At 41.6% G+C, this 15,733-nt stretch overlaps 2 protein-coding genes across 3 annotated transcripts; one reads left to right on the top strand and one right to left on the bottom strand.

Annotated features, from left to right (window-relative positions):
* Nucleotides 1-2,837: 2,837 nt before the first annotated feature.
* Nucleotides 2,838-7,459, top strand: LOC109487137 (NACHT, LRR and PYD domains-containing protein 1-like). Its single transcript, XM_019791108.1, is given in 8 exon segments — nt 2,838-2,873; nt 3,169-3,398; nt 3,800-3,928; nt 4,210-4,743; nt 4,746-4,781; nt 5,145-6,629; nt 6,888-7,024; nt 7,255-7,459. Coding segments are annotated over 7 exon segments (2,565 nt in total). The 5' UTR covers nt 2,838-2,873; nt 3,169-3,193; the 3' UTR covers nt 7,294-7,459.
* Nucleotides 7,460-8,353: 894 nt separating this feature from the next.
* LOC109487198 (actin-related protein 2/3 complex subunit 3-like) lies at nt 8,354-13,755 on the bottom strand. 2 transcript variants are annotated; one of them, XM_019791179.1, is made up of 8 exons: nt 13,594-13,755; nt 11,986-12,027; nt 11,040-11,133; nt 10,505-10,578; nt 10,023-10,091; nt 9,549-9,675; nt 9,097-9,191; nt 8,354-8,552 (listed from the first exon to the last, which is right to left on the bottom strand). In XM_019791179.1, exons 1-8 carry the CDS (start codon nt 13,597-13,599, stop codon nt 8,490-8,492), a joined length of 570 nt encoding a protein of 189 aa, XP_019646738.1. In that variant the 5' UTR covers nt 13,600-13,755; the 3' UTR covers nt 8,354-8,489. The 2 variants fall into 2 exon arrangements, with proteins under 2 accessions (XP_019646738.1, XP_019646739.1); XM_019791180.1 differs by lacking the exon at nt 11,986-12,027 and having other exon boundaries at nt 13,594-13,744.
* Nucleotides 13,756-15,733: the final 1,978 nt, after the last annotated feature.

Raw genomic sequence — 15,733 nt, 5'->3', positions numbered from 1 at the left:
GTGCTAGTCTAGTGCCTTGAAGGTTGTCCAACTACCAGACTAGGTAAACTCATACTTGACTCTGTTGTGCAATGTTTGAACCAGGCCTAGCCTAATAAACGTTTGTTGAACCGTCTTGGGTAGACAACAACGCCCCTTTATTCCACACAACAACAAAAGTGCACAGAATGTCCTGCGCAGTGGGTTACACTTTAATCAAGTTTAAGCCTTCAAAACCTGTCCAACAAGTCTTGACCTAACCTAGCCTCAGGCCTCCTGTCCTCGCATGACTAGATCACTATGTAATAAGACAGAACGTTACAGTGGATGCCAAAAATGGTTGAGTGGTTGAGTGAGTGGTTGAGTGAGTTAGTGAGTGAGTGAATTAGTTGAGTGAGTGTGAGTGAGTGCCAGTGTGTGTGTGTGTGTGTGAGTGAGTGAGTGAGTGAGGTGAGTGAGTGAGTGAGTGAGTGGGTGAGTGAGTGAGTGAGTGAGTGAGTGAGTGAGTGAGTGAGTGAGTGAGTGAGTGAGTGGGTGAGTGAGTGAGTGAGTGAGTGAGTGAGTGAGTGAGTGAGTGAGTGAGTGAGTGAGTGAGTGAGAGTGAGTGAGTGTGAGTGAGTGAGTTTTATCTATAAAATCAAATCAGTATTGGTTTAATGCACCAGGAAATTCTTCCTCAAGCAGCTGTTACAGTAACGTTATAGAGTCTACCCAGAGCTTTGCTTGAGTAACAATTTCCTATTAAAGCTTGTATGATCCCTGGATCAGTGGATGTCTAAACTTCATCGACGTATGTTACTTTAATAGCTGTATACAACCACTATGTGTGTTCTCATTCCAGCTCAAATCACTAACAGTTACGAAATACTTGTAATATTGCTGTATTGTACATAAAAAGCACAAAACATACCGGATATTTGTCTTTCCCTCCTTGCGAAAACGTCGTGCTGTCTTCCAAAATTTGGCGCTTGACCCCGACCATGGGTCATGACCCCGTGTCCAGCCTATGAGCAAAGAGCAACCCGATTACTCAAATAGTGTCGCCATATTTCTGCTTGTAGTATAGCCGTGGCGACTCTTGATTCGGGCTTACATTGCATTACCCTCAGCAAGATGCTGAGATTGCATTACCCTTGCTGAGGGTAATGCAATGTAAGCCCGAATCAAGAGTCGCCACGGCTACTTGTAGTATTACATTTAACACATTTACGGATTCATTTTGTCATTGTTGTTGATGTCATGAATTGCAGAAATTCACAGAACTGGACTAAAGGTAATATATTTGCAGGTTCTACATGACCGACTATTGAAAACAAAACAGTACATGTCGCATAAACAAAGACACAAGAAAGTAAGAAGTTTAAGCAATCCATTATGGATTTTAACAAAGTCCAATGCTCAACTTGCACACACATATTTTCCGTTAGGTGGCGCTTTTTAACAATTCAATGCATTAACGTTATATCAACAACTTCGGGAGCTCCTTGGTCAGACCCCAAGACTAATTTTCTTGTTAATAAACCCACTTTTATAATAACACCGTCTGTCTCCACATCGATTTGCTGTCTCCTGGACAAAAAAACAAATGTGGACTTTTACAGAAAAATCCTGTGCGAAACATGGACTGCAGAGAAACTGTAATCCCGAGTATCGATTGAAACGATTTGCAAGGATTTAGTAGCAGACAGTGTTAGAGCCAGTCTGAATATTTTTCAATCATCTCAATTTTGTTTCACGTACATGTACGTAACATCATGTCGAGCGCCGCGTTGACAATCCTATGTGGGTCCGGTGGCATGCATCTCGAAATCTTGACCCTCTGAAATTCTATTTCCCGCATTTTAGGGGAAAAATTTTGCTAGTAGGAACAACTGAAGCAGGTTTTTTGACCTTGTATTTCGGGTACATGACGGAGTAGATGGCTTCAAATACAAGTACTTCACTGACGTCTATACATATAGCCAGATGGCTTCCAATACCTCCAAAGAGTCTATTGTTGTAAAAGAAGTCTCCACCAGTCATCGTATTTTTTTCTACAAAACAAAACTTTTAGAACAACTGTAAAAATGTTTTGTGCCAAACAGCACATCTGTTAAGGACAACGAGGGAGTTGCTGTCTGACTCCAGGTCCACAGGGCCCTGCACAGTATATGTATATCACTACCATTAACTCAGTTTAAGCCCCAAGACACCTGCACACATGTATGCAGTGTTCACAGGGGAGTTCACTTCTGGAAACGAGTCAAAACTACGGGGAGACATGCCCTGGCCTTTATATGGCCATTTCCTGTTAGATCTTGGAGTGGAAGATGGTAACATTTTCTGACTGACCAGGTTTCCTGACAGGTAGTGGCAGTTTAAAGAAGCCTGGCAAGTCAGTTAACAGTACAATTTTCTACCCAAACATCTGCTTGGAGAATGGCCTTAAGGCTCCTGCTATGGTAGTAATCATAGTTCTCTATAACTTGTTTGGTGGTTCAGTGTTAACTGGAGAATTCTAGAAAGCAAATAAGGTTAAGAGAAATGTATGTGAGAGAAATACTATAGATTGTTAGATATAAACTCTTATTAGCCGATGGATAAGGAAAGAGCTGGGTTCTGTTTGGAATGCATGGAAGAATTTTGGGTGAAAAATTAATTAAACACTGTTTGACACCTGATTCTGTGTTGGCGTACCCTTTAAGTGTTGTAGAAATAACGTATTATGATTGTAACCTATAAAATTAGTCCGTGTGGTCATCATTGATTGCCCTGTAGTATTAAACAAGCAAGGTCTGCTTGATTTTGCCTATATTGTTCTAAGCTAGGTGGAGTTTGGAACGGGAGGTGACCTTTGTACATGGGATTTTTTGCAACGTCACAAGGAAGCCAGAGGGAGAAATGGCGACACTTTGGTGCGTTTTAAACAGTTTAGCTGCCAGGTTTCTGGGGTTTGTTTTAACATGTAAACGTTAGTGATAAGCAGCACTGGGTGCTTTTGAAAACAAAGCCCATGTATTTGTGAAAATCCTCAATGGTCATGTTTGCAAATGCTTGTTTACCTGACAGTTGCTTTGACGTGTACTGGAGGAAATGAAATATTGTATGTGTATTTTGTTTCGGCCGCTCTGTTAATTTCTTTAAAGAAGCCTGATAAGCAATGGAACGAAAGTTGTGTGGGCATAAGTGAAAAGTTTGTTTTTACTGCAGTCACTGAAAGAAACGACTTAACAAGATGGGTCAGAAAGCGTCAAAGGCAGCAAAACCGAGGAAGACCACCCCTGAATGCAGCACTGGGGAAGACGGGGCCACAAGTGCCATTCAACAGAGTAAGGGGTCCGGTGACATGGCGGTCCTAAATGCTCAGGACAGAGAAACTGGAGTCTTAGATGTGCAGGAATGCTACACGGACGAAGACGTGGTGGCATTCTCAGAAACAGGTAGGAGAAATGATATTCAGTCATTTGTATCTCCTATGACCATAGCATCATACATGTACATAAATACAAACTAGAAAGGTAACATTTGCAGAGCAAATACATAATGTTTACCTTGGTCTGCTCTGTTAACTTTACTCAAAACACATTCATATATGGTCAGACAGGAGTCTAAATCCCTCCTGCTATGAAATTGCAACATGATTGTATTATACATGTAAATCCAACACCACTTACCATGGTGACAGACTGTCATTGGCCTTTTTGGTTTGGAGAAGAAGAAACGGAGCAAATTTAAAACAATATGTTTTCCTTCGGTAAACATAACAAGCTTATACATACTTAATAGTCTATTATATTTAGTAAAATACACAATACAATTGCCTAATTCTGTGTCTTTACAGAAACCACAGTGACCCAAATTGCAGGCCAGAGTCAAGTGAGCGGCCAGGGCAACAAGGTTATCAACATCGGACCCAATTCCAACGTTAATATCTTCGACAGAACATCAAATCTAGATGATACAAACACAGGTGGGTACATGGTAAAAGCATCTATGGCAGTGTAGAGTATCTCTTTTCTAGTTTTGGACCTTTTTAACAAGGAGGCAAATTGCTATGAATGTGTGTGTGTGTGTGTGTGTGTGTGTGTGTGTGTGTGTGTGTGTTTTCCGTGTGTGTGTGTGTGTGTGTGTGTGAGTGAGTGCGTGTGTGAGTGAGTGAGTGAGTGAGTGCGTGCATGTGATTCTGTGTGTGTGTACGTTTGCTGTTTGGTAATCACTTAATTTCATACTTCTATAATATTTCTTTTCCAGTTCCCAGCATTGGCAGCACTACTGAAGATTTCCCACTGGCTCAATGTCAGGACGCGCTCAGGGCATATTTCAAGACCAGAATGAGTTACCTTCACCCACTAGCGTGGAATGAAACCTTCACCATGAAAATTCAGGACGTTTTTACGACTGTAGATCTCGTGACTCGTACACAGCAGGGAGGAAACATTGAACGACATGCCCTCCCCTCGACCGTCGATGCCTTGAGCGCCAGGCCCGACTGTCCCCAGCCCCGGCGCATTCTTGTCGAAGGTAACGCAGGCATAGGGAAGACAACAGAGGTTTCAAAGCTCGCTTTTGACTGGGCTGAGTCAGAGGGATGTTCTCCAATTCTGGAAAAGTATGATGTTGTCTTCCCAATCGCGCTGCGGAAGGTAGGTGAGTCTCAGTCCCTCAAAGAGTGTATCTTCGACCAACTCCTGCCAAAAGATGTGCCGTTCCAAGAGTCAGACTTGGAAACGTACTTGAAGGGGAATGACAGAGTCTTGATCATTCTGGACGGCTTCGATGAGTGGCCGACTATGAAGATCATGACATCACCGATCTCGTAACAGGTAGGAACCATAAGTTTGTAGTCCGCTTTTACAGAATTTCATCATCTAAACAGACCAAACCATACATTACAACAAGGAGATCAAATATGGAGGGCTACTGGCATGATTTCATGATTTTGTGGACGCCTGGGGTCACAGAAAGTAGGGCATCCCTGCAAAAAGGTTTTCCCAAGGGTTTTCAGGAATTTCATTAAGCATAGATGTGTGTCAGCAAAATTCCAGAGGACATTCCATGCCTGTGGATAAAATTCCTGTACAAGTCCTAGAATTCTTGCAAACTGCACACAATACTGTGCCATGAGGCACCCCCGGAGGCGTCGCCAAAATACCAATATAGGTGCCAATCCTTTCCCTTCTTCCCAGGTAAGATTCTCCGTGAGTGCTCCCTACTAGTCACCACCAGACCTTCCCACACCCCACAGCTGCAAGGTCTGATGTGTCCGGATACACGCGTGGAGATCACAGGGTTCAGCCAGGACAACATCCGCACTTACATCCACAGGTTCTTCAAGGGAGACCAGGATAAGGCAGCGGCCTTAGTAAAGAAGATGGACTCCTCCCTTATTCCTTCAGGCATTCTAGCAACGCCAATCCTGCTTTTGCTGACATGCATAATGTGGGAGGAGAATCCTGATATGGTCCTAGGGGGTAGAATTGGTCCACTTTATGATGAATTGGTTTCCTTCATCATAAGGCGACATTGTGCAAAGAACAACATTGTTTCTAATCAAGGTATTCCCGAAAACATCAGCGATGCACTCTTGTGTGCTGGTGCTCTTGCTTTCAATGGTTTGTTGCAGAATAATCTTGTATACAACAAAGAAGACGTGGCCAAGTATTGTTCTGGAGAGAGCTTACAGGAGCTTGTATTGTTAGGGATCCTTCACAGACAACAAAGTCCCTCTAGACTTAACCCTTCTGACCAGTTTTCCTTCTCCCACAAGACAATGCAGGAATATTTTGCAGGGTCGTATTTCGCAAAGAAGCTTCAGGATAAGCCAGCACAACAGCCAACTCTGAACACGTACCTAAGAACGGCTGGAAGTGTGCGAGAGTTAGAAAACGTTGTCATCTTTGCCTGTGCAAAGTTAGGGTGTGAGGCAGATGTTCTATTGGCTCATCTTGTCAATATCTACCAAGAGGAGATTGAGCCTTTGTATTATGCATTCACTACTCCGCTTCCATACAGATATATAGGGTCTTCTCTTTATTCTAAATGTCGGGCTACAGGGAATGAGGAGGAGTTTGAGAGGCAGACTGATTTAGATTTCTTTCGCTACCAAACATACCTTGAAATTGCACTTTTATGCTTCTATGAAAGTGGTTGCCTCTCACAGTTCGAGAACATCTTTCTCACCAAAGGTGTTATTCAGTTCTCTGGTGTGGGACCACGAGTCTACAATGCCCTGGAACATGTTCTGAAGAAAATTCCTTCTGAGTCACTTAGAAATCTAGAAGCCCTCAGGTTGATCAATACCAGGCAACGTTTTGTCGTTCCTATCATTGACAGCCTGAAGATGATGAACTTGTCAGAGTTGAACCTTCGCAGTGCTTGTCTTCGAGGTGACGACTCCAACACAGGACCCTGTGCCCGCCTCTCACAACAGCTGCCTCACCTGACAAGTTTGAGGAAGCTTGTGCTGTCTTGGAATGGTCTTCTCTGCTCAGACTTACTTGTTTTACTGCCTTCCTTGAAGACGTTGGTGAACCTTGAATGGTTGGATCTCTCTTTTAACAAGTTAACAGGTTGTGGAAAGAGTCTGGCAGAGCTGCCATGTTCCTTACGGAGACTGGAGTTTCTGTGGGTGCTTGACTGCGGACTTAGTCTGGAGGAGGTTCTTCAAATAGGTAAGGACTTACATGTTTTTCCTACATCATTGCTTTACTAGACTTTTCTACAATCCATGTGGTGATAACGTCAGACTCTTAAACTTGACATGACATGATTGACCAATAGACAGTCATACAATTTTCTATGTGCATTTTTAGTAGTAGTAACATTTTCTTGATACAGAATAGATGAACATTGTTTTCAGCTGTGCGAAACTATATTTATAAACTATATGTCATGACATTCCTGATTATGTTGTTGTTTTCAACATACAGCCACTGCAGTTGTGCAGCACTGTCCAAAGATGAGATTTTTTGGCTATGGAGGTACTATGACAGGTCCAGGTGGCGATGAGAAAGTTCAGGACGTGCTGAGGGGCAAGTGGCCTCATGCTACATACATGTATGCAAGGGTACGTAATCCAAAGTTCATGAATTCAAATTAGAGAACAGAGTACCCAAACATATCCATATATGATTATATCCCTACGAAGTCAAAGCTTGTTATCAAAACCTATAGACTCATACTGACAAATGAAGATACCTGATACTTAAGTAACTGTGTGATCACTCTACAAATGTCTTGTTACCTTGAGTAACTTACAAAAATTGACATTGTCTTTCCACACATTCTTTCCTCTAGGGAATACTGCATCTTGGGCAGCCAAAACCTCACTCCTAGATCCAACATACCATGAAGTGGTTCAGCACCAGTCATGCTCAAGCCGACAACAAAATCCAGCACTTAAAAGTACTTATTTAGACTTTCATTAAATGATTTATGGACCTGATTAGGCTGTTTCCACTTTCTAATGTACATATTGACTACTCTTACATTATTATGTTTACTGAGGGAAAACATATTGTTATTATTTTTTGCTCTGTTTCCTCTTGTTCTCCAAACCAAAAAAGGTCAATGACCTGAACCAGACTGTCTGTCACCATGGTAACTAGAGTTTGGTTACACACGCTTTTCAAAATGGCCGCGGAGATTGGAATTACGTCTATTTTATAGCAGACTCCTGTCTGATCATATATGAAATAGCAGACTATTTTATAGACTCCTGTCTGACCATATATGAAATGTGTTTGAGTAAGAATTAACAGGGCGAATATGCAAAGGTAAACATTATGCATTTGGTTTGCAAATGTTACTCTCTAGTTACAATGTCATTTCTGTAACAGCAGACAAGAATGCATAAGAACCAAGAGAGCTTGTTGATGTAAATGGTATATTTATTGACATTGGCATCAAAATTGGCATCACACACCTTTAAGGTGATATTTTGATCAGACCTACATGCACCATCTTCTAATCGAAATAGCATCAACATCCAAGGATTTCACCGTATTTGATGTTTCTACTATCTGAGTCTTCACCATACCATTTATAATATTGAGATTAAAACTTTTTAGATGTACTATAATATGGAAAGGACCATGTAAAGGTTAAGTGCCATATTTGCACAGATTTTTAAGGTTACCTTTAAACTTTGTGCTAGACATAATTATACCTAGTACCACCACTAAATGGACAAAGTTTAATTAAGAATGTCTTAGAAACTTAGAAATATCAGTGTATGCGTCAGTGCATGTATGTAGTTACTGTCTTTCAGTTTGGCAATGAAATTATAGCAGATACATTTATGCTCCTTCAGAACAATCACTAGCATATAAAATATCTCAATCATAAGAAAGTAAACTTAAGGTATAATGAAAACATCACACTATAAAAAAATGCATACATCAGATTCTGTATTGTCTAATTTTGTTACCCTTTCCTCACAATGTTATAATTAATTTGTACCATATTAATGGTACAAATAAAGGGAAGATTTGAGAGGTTGTTGAAAATTCTTGGTTCTTCCTTGCTGAAGTCTACATGCCTGGTGCAGACAGACTCTTGTCCATAAACTTCCTCTTGACAAAACACATCCACCACTGCAGAAAACAGACAAGTACAATTATCTTACATGTAACAGCCAAGCAACAATATAGGCTCATACAAGGTACACAACCTAAAACATTATTCAGGAATTTCTGAAGAAAATGGACTGGCCAGGTTATCTTAAAGGTACAAGCCAAGCAACAGGTTGGTCGATATAAGCTCATACAAGACAGAAAATCTACTACATGTACATTGTACTTCTTCCCCACAGCATATATATATATATATATATATATATATACGATGGTCACAGACCCCTTTTCACTTTATGCTGTGGGGATATATAGTTAGTTAGTTCCCCTAGGAAGCTTATTTGATAGAGCATTAAAGTGTGGTACGTTTAAAAGTATTGATCTACAGATCCTAGACTGGAAGTGAAAAATCCCAATACACTACCCGTCCTGTATTCATCTTTGCATTTGGTTCATTTTGACTTGTTGAGACCAACATTGCAAAAAATGTCAAATTGAACTATGTAACAGCATGTTTAGAGGTGCTTCATAACTAATACTGAGTATAAGACAGTGTGTGTCTTACCTTACTGGGCTGGTCAGTGTTAGGGTCAAACACCTTCTCACACAGCCTCATGCCAGTCTCCTGACGTAACTGAAGAAGGTACTGCTGCATGGAGTCTGGGGAAGGCACGGAGATAATCATCATCAACACTGATGGAAAATACGAGCTATTTAAAAGTGGTCAATTCCACAGCTCGGTCTTTGGATATACCTGAAAATACAGTCAAGCCTGTCTAAGGCGACAGTCCATGGGACCGGGGGAAGGTGGGCTTCTTATACAAAATGCATGGCAACAAGACAGAACAAGAAAACCCGGAAGTAAATTTGAAGGCACTTTTAGGTAGCCTGAGTAACAGCCTTTTTAGCTTTCATCAGCTCCCCAAGATCTGCTACTGGTAGCTTTTACATGTACTACTAGTTTTAGGGCCAAAAGTACTAGTATGCATTCTGACCAAGTTAAGCAAATACAAGTACCTGCTTCTGCCCTGTCCTTGGGTTTAGCATAGTGGGCATTCAGGGGGAATCCGGCCTCTCCAGGCAATGGCCACTTGCCCAGCGATAATGTCTGCATCTCCTTCTGTCCATTGTTCTTGGATGTACACTGCAGAGAATATTATGTTTTAAACCAAGAATTTTAATGAAATTGTAAGAATACAATACATGTGGGACAAAGACAGCTGTTGCTGGTGTTGTGCACTACACATAGGACATACTGATACAGGACAGACAATACTCATTTTCACTTGAATTATGCATCAATCAAGTGAGGAAAGTCATGTTAAGTGCCTTCCCAAGGGCATAAGATCGGTGGCATGCTAGGACTCGAACCCGGACCTCTTGGTTCCGAGTCGAGCACTCTGCTGTTGTGCCACACGACCCCACCCCATGTATGTGACAACCTGGCTTTTGCTGTGCAACTGTCACAATGGATCCAAAGTCATTACTCACCTTTTGTAGCTTCTTCAGACATTCAGAGATGTACAGAGTCACGTAGATCAACGTCCTGTCTGCTTCACTCTGGAACAGAATGGTGATCGTACATCATGTGTTACATACAACTTTTTGTCACAAGGACTTTTGGGGTCTTCTTAGGGGAGAGATGCTCCTAAATGGTTGATAAAAAATTAGCAAATTTTCATGAAAATACTAGGACAAAACCCTAAATTTGAACATTTTGGGAGAGGTGTTCAGAATCAGACTGTAGATGAAGCACTGAACTGCATGTGAAGCTATTTGACATGAAAATATCCCAACAAAGATGTTTGAAGAAAAACAGAAATGTGACAAAATATTTGATTTGTTGATGTCAATGCTACACTGAGCCACAACACAATTTCTTGAGTTAGATGTCAATTGAATTTCTTAAGATAGATTGAGTCAAATTCATGATTTGAATGAGTGAGGGACTCATGACAAACAGTTGTACATACCTTAATCTCATAGTTCTTGAAGAAAACATTTGCCTTGAAGAAGTGCATAGCTTCATCTATAATGTCAGACTCTCCTGAACAAAAAAAAACAGTAACAAACAATGTAGATATCCAGCCATCAAAACAATTACACACACAACAATAAATACATATTGGTGAAAACACACTCTAGGCTTCTTGTGTGAAGACAATTTACACAACCTACTTGCATCATATTTTATATCACTTACATGTACACAAGTTAGCCCTGAAAAGGTGACTTAACATCTTAACTAAATGCTCATGGTAAAACTGATTGGAAAAAAACACGCTGTTTTAACGTGTAATATATATAAAATACTACATGGTGTACTAGTATTCCGACCACCGGTCGAATCGCCCAAAGGCCAGAGGGAGACCTGAGGTGTGGGAGGGCTGGGACTAGTACTGAGGGTGATATTAGCATTACAAATTGGAGTCTCTCTCTGCAGAGAGACATAACTGTGAGTAAAAGGGCTCCTAACGGTGTGATTATTGAGTCTATTTGTGCCATTACCTGTTTTTGGTGCTGGTCCTTTAAACTGTGTCCTGATGGGGACCAGGGCCATGTTCCCCAGGGACTTGGTGGACTGGAGAGAGGAGTGGTAGGCCTGGGGAAGGAACGATACATACATTACTGATCATAATGTGCTAGCCTCCTCTGCAGGCCTCCAAGTGGGTAGGAGTTTTGACACTGCGTTTGTAGAATTTTTATTAACACATTTATTTGCCGGCCATCCTACAACCAGCCACACAGAGGTTTGTCTGGGTGGCTGGTTGTAGGATGGCTGGCAAAAAAACATGTTACAAAACACAGTATCAAAACTCCCAAACAACCGGAGGCCTGTACAGGAGGCTAATAATGTGCCCCCATTGACACAGAAGTCTATGGTTGACTGAAACTTTCTAGTAGACACAAAAAGACATATTCTCAACATGTTGGTGTGGCACAGCTACTAGTGCATGGACACTGCAGGCAAGTCCTTACTAGTATCTTAATACTTCACATGATATCATGCTTACACTTGAAGTTTGCAATTGTTAGTAAATCTTTAAATGCATGTGGAGTCAAACTCAAGAACAAGCATCCTCCTGCATTGAAATGTCAAAATAGATGTCCTCATATAACTGTCTATTATTACATGCATAACTGGTTTCTTTTACTGCAAGTTGTGTATTTGTTTCAGACTTTCAGTACAATTAAGTTGACTTGTATGTATGAATATTCTGTATGTACATGTATGAATGACTTTGTTCAACTGCTCTTTCCCATGCTTAGAAATGTGATGCTTAGTTTGGAATGCATTATCAACACACAACAACGAGTCTAAAACTGACTAATATCTGCATTCACATTTCACAAAATTCTAACAGCAAGCCATATCATATATACTCTATTTCTCTCTATATCGTGTATGTTGGTTCTGAGAAAGAAAAGTTCTAAAGTTGTCATTTATCTACACCTGGTCTCCCCGTCTTCTTACATCCAGTATTTGAGTAGGGCGCTACAGCAGGTGCGAAGAAAGAACAGAAGGTGAAGAAATGAAATTAAAGGGATAAGGCCACACCAATTTAATTTCTTGGTTAACGGATTCGCCCGCTTCATTTTTTTCTGATTTGCAAATAAAAATAAAAATTCAGAATCAACTGCAAAATGCTCATATTTTGCCCTGAACAGTTGAGAACAGTCCTTTTATTCCTAGTTGTTACAGTTATTCCATCTTTCAATGCAATGGTATCATTAAAAGTTCAAAATTCATTGTTTAAATTTTAAACCAGCCTGGTGTGTTGACTTCATGGCTCCTATCGTACCATTTTGGGCCATAATAGGATGCCTAGGCCTGGCCTGTTTTTATTTTTTATTTTTTCGCCCGCCCGCTCCATTATTTTTCTAGAAAAATCCGTTAACCAAGAAATTAAAATGGTGTGGCCTAAAGAATGAAAGATACACTGTAACAGAGTCAAAGAATGAAGCAGCAAAGATTTAAAAGCAAGGATACTGAATAAGCATGGCATGAGAAAATTGCAGATACTAGTAAGCGATAATGGCTGAAGGAATGCAGAAGATATAAGCAAATCTCAAGTTATACACTCAAATTATATCATGCAAATTATAACACATGATACATAAGAATGAATGTGAATGAATGTGCAGAAAATCAAGATGCTCAGTTATCATAAGATACACAGTGAATAAGAGAAACAAATATAATCTGAAAGGAAATACACATGTATCATATACTATATAGTTCCTGCATATTACCGGCAACTACATATGTACAGTATTACTGACATTACATTCTTTTGTGTATACGGACATCCAGCTGGGTTATTTCATTAAACTAGGATTAGGAATCTTGACTTTTTTACTCTTGAGAGCAGAGCAAAACTGCTTGGAAGACAATCACGAGTTATATATATCAAAGTCCCAGAAATCATCATACAAGATAGAAAAGTACAACAACAACAACAGCTCTCTTTTATTGCCTAAGTAAAGGTATCAAATTTCCACAACTGAACAAACAACCTTAAGCTTCTACAAATAGGGAAAATGAATCCATAAATGGTGGGACAAACATCCACACACTCTCAGTACGCACCTGTTAGGACAATCAGTTTGTCTTCCTTGGCTTCAATCCATTTTAAAAGTTGGAAAGAATATTTGTAGTGTCTGCTGGTGCTATGCCTAAGTTATACATTTTGTCCCTTAGTGTTACTGTAACACCCCTCCCCTTTATTTATCAATCAGCTCTATGACATTCTCAATTCTTACAATGATCTCCATATAATCAAAGTGGTGGTGACTACAGCTGAAGCTGCTAATGTTTTAGAGACAGAGAAATTGTCTAACAATTTAAAATCTAAGGCGTAACCAGCACAGAAGGCTGGAAATACTTACTTCCTCCTCCTAGTAATATAACAACTACCGGTAGTACTGGTCTTAGAGATATCGGCTCTTCTTGAAAATACACAAGAAATTTACGCCGATACTTTCAGTCTACAACACCCTACTAACTCGTTGCCCTTTCTTTATAGTTTATATAACACGAAGACAACTAAAGGGTCCTTACCGGCATGACTGCGGCGATTTTTTAGGACAAAATTATGAAGAAAATCTTCGGTGCAGATTCACACCCAAGAGGCGGAAGTAGGTCATGTGACTTCCCGATCCCAGAATCCCTAAGGCTATTTACAGGTTTGCGATAGCAAAACCTGTTCTATTTTACCTGGATTTTATGGGCGCCGCCATTTTGTTTCCCGCCATGCAATGGGGCAGGTCAAAGTTGAGTGAGGTGCATTGTGGGACCTGTCACAGGCCTACAGTGTAAGGACGACACCTAGCGGTATGTTTGGAAAGAGCAGTAACTGAAAGCCTACCTGGTTGTGTGTTCATTTTGGCAGAAGTGTATAGAGGCGATGGCTTTGACCTAATAAAGGCGAGTCTGATTGTGTTTAGCACTTGACGTAATTTTCTTAGCATGACGGGAAGGAAACTTGGCGGACCTAATGCGGCGGAACTTTAAAGTTGTTTTTTTTATGATGAGATGGTGAGGCTTTGGTATTAGTAGGGTGGTCTTGAGGATCTTGTCGAGGCCGAGCCTAGGGACGACAGATTGTCCTCAAGTACAGGGGTTAGTAGGTGGGATAAGTGGCATGAAGTTTTGGTATGAGTACACTTCCTGATTTCAAGTTCATTATGGAAATTGTAAGTTTTTTTTCAAGCTTACCAGTCCATTATACAGTGACTGTATAGGCGTTTGTAAACGTTTTTACGACCTGCCTTTCAGGCTGCTTGAACTTAACAATGCCGTCGCTTGCGACTCTCCATCTGTCTGAAATCCCCTGTCCTCCACCCAACCAAGGAACATAATTGAAGTATCTGATCAAAACGTTAATTATAGCTCACTTTCAACCTATCCTGATCTAATCTAATTGTCATATCCCATAGCTCTGGTCAAATCCATTAAATGACACCTTTTCCTTCTGTGTGAGGACTTCTGTGTGGGGTGAACATTTTTCCACGACATACTATACACTTGTGGGATGACCCGAGGCTCGGTGTGTCAACTCAACGGAAGCTAGCCTTGCCTACAGGTCAGCCAACTGCGCGACCCGATCTCCTACCTCTAATTTGCAGCCGTCAACTTCAATTGTAGGTTTTGCCCAGAGGGGCACGTCTGAGTCTACACATTAAGTTCTATGTTCGCTGTATAACCTCTACCAGACTTCAGGAGACAGCTCAGGAAAGGGGGCCTGCAAGGGGGGTCCCGACAACGATCTATGCTGAATTCGGAAACTTCTTGATTTTTTAATACGCTTTACGATAAATTCCAAGTGGCTATAACGCATTACGTAGAATTAAAACGGCGAATATGCTCTACAGAAAAGGGCTTGCGGGCCCCCCAGGAAAGAGTAGAAATTGACCAGATAAAAAGAAAACATGCCAGTGCAGGGGATCCGGAGTTGGTCCGCTAGAGGGTAAAGCGAGGCGAACCGTATATTCTCTGTTTGTGAACAGCATAACTCAAGAAGCTTAATATGCATTGCCATGAAACTTGGTAGGTGGGTCAAGGTCTTCATAAGAGCTAGGAATGATTAGATTTTGGGCCCCCTGGCGGCTTTCCTAGGTACTGCAGCAGAACTTCCGGTTTTGATATCTCGCGATCTGGACATGCTAGGGTCATGAATTTTGCTTGGTAGATAGCTCTTGGGGTAGGGAAGACGTGACATGAATTTTGCTTGGTAGATAGCTCTTGGGGTAGGGAAGACGTGACATGAATTTTGCTTGGTAGATAGCTCTTGGGGTAGGGAAGACGTGACATGAATTTCGGTAGGTAGGTAGCTCTTGGGAAGAGGTGACATGAATTTCTGTAGGTAGGTAGCTCTTGGGGTAGGGAAGACGTGACATGAATTTCGGGAGTTCGGTACGTGGGTCGGTGGGTCGGGAGTCCGGTACGTGGGTCGGGAGTCCGGTACGTGGGTCGGGAGTCCGGTACATGGGTCGGGAGTCCGGTACTTGGGCAGGCCCGCCCGGGCACTTGACTTGGGCAGGCCCGCCCGGGCACTTGACTTGGGCAGGCCCGCCCGGGCACTTGACTTGGGCAGGCCCGCCCGGGCACTTGACTTGGGCAGGCCTGCCCGGGCACTTGACTTGGGCAGGCCCGCCCGGGCACTTGACTTGGGCAGGCCCTCCCGGGCACTTGACTTGGG

This window comes from Branchiostoma belcheri, unplaced genomic scaffold (genome assembly GCF_001625305.1).
Source record: "Branchiostoma belcheri isolate BF01 breed outbred unplaced genomic scaffold, Haploidv18h27 scaffold86, whole genome shotgun sequence".
Classification (NCBI taxonomy): Eukaryota; Metazoa; Chordata; class Leptocardii; order Amphioxiformes; family Branchiostomatidae; genus Branchiostoma; species Branchiostoma belcheri.
The sequence above is the reverse complement of the archived record's forward strand: the minus strand, read 5'-3'. Positions and strand labels throughout refer to the sequence as shown.

What these genes read in the sequence shown, in the direction of transcription:
- LOC109487198 (XM_019791179.1), bottom strand. An exon ending in AGGACCAGCACCAAAAACAG is followed by an intron (nt 10,579 to 11,039) that starts GTAATGGCACAA and finishes TTTTTTGTTCAG; the next exon opens with GAGAGTCTGACATTATAGAT. An exon ending in ACACTGACCAGCCCAGTAAG is followed by an intron (nt 8,553 to 9,096) that starts GTAAGACACACA and finishes TGTTTTCTGCAG; the next exon opens with TGGTGGATGTGTTTTGTCAA.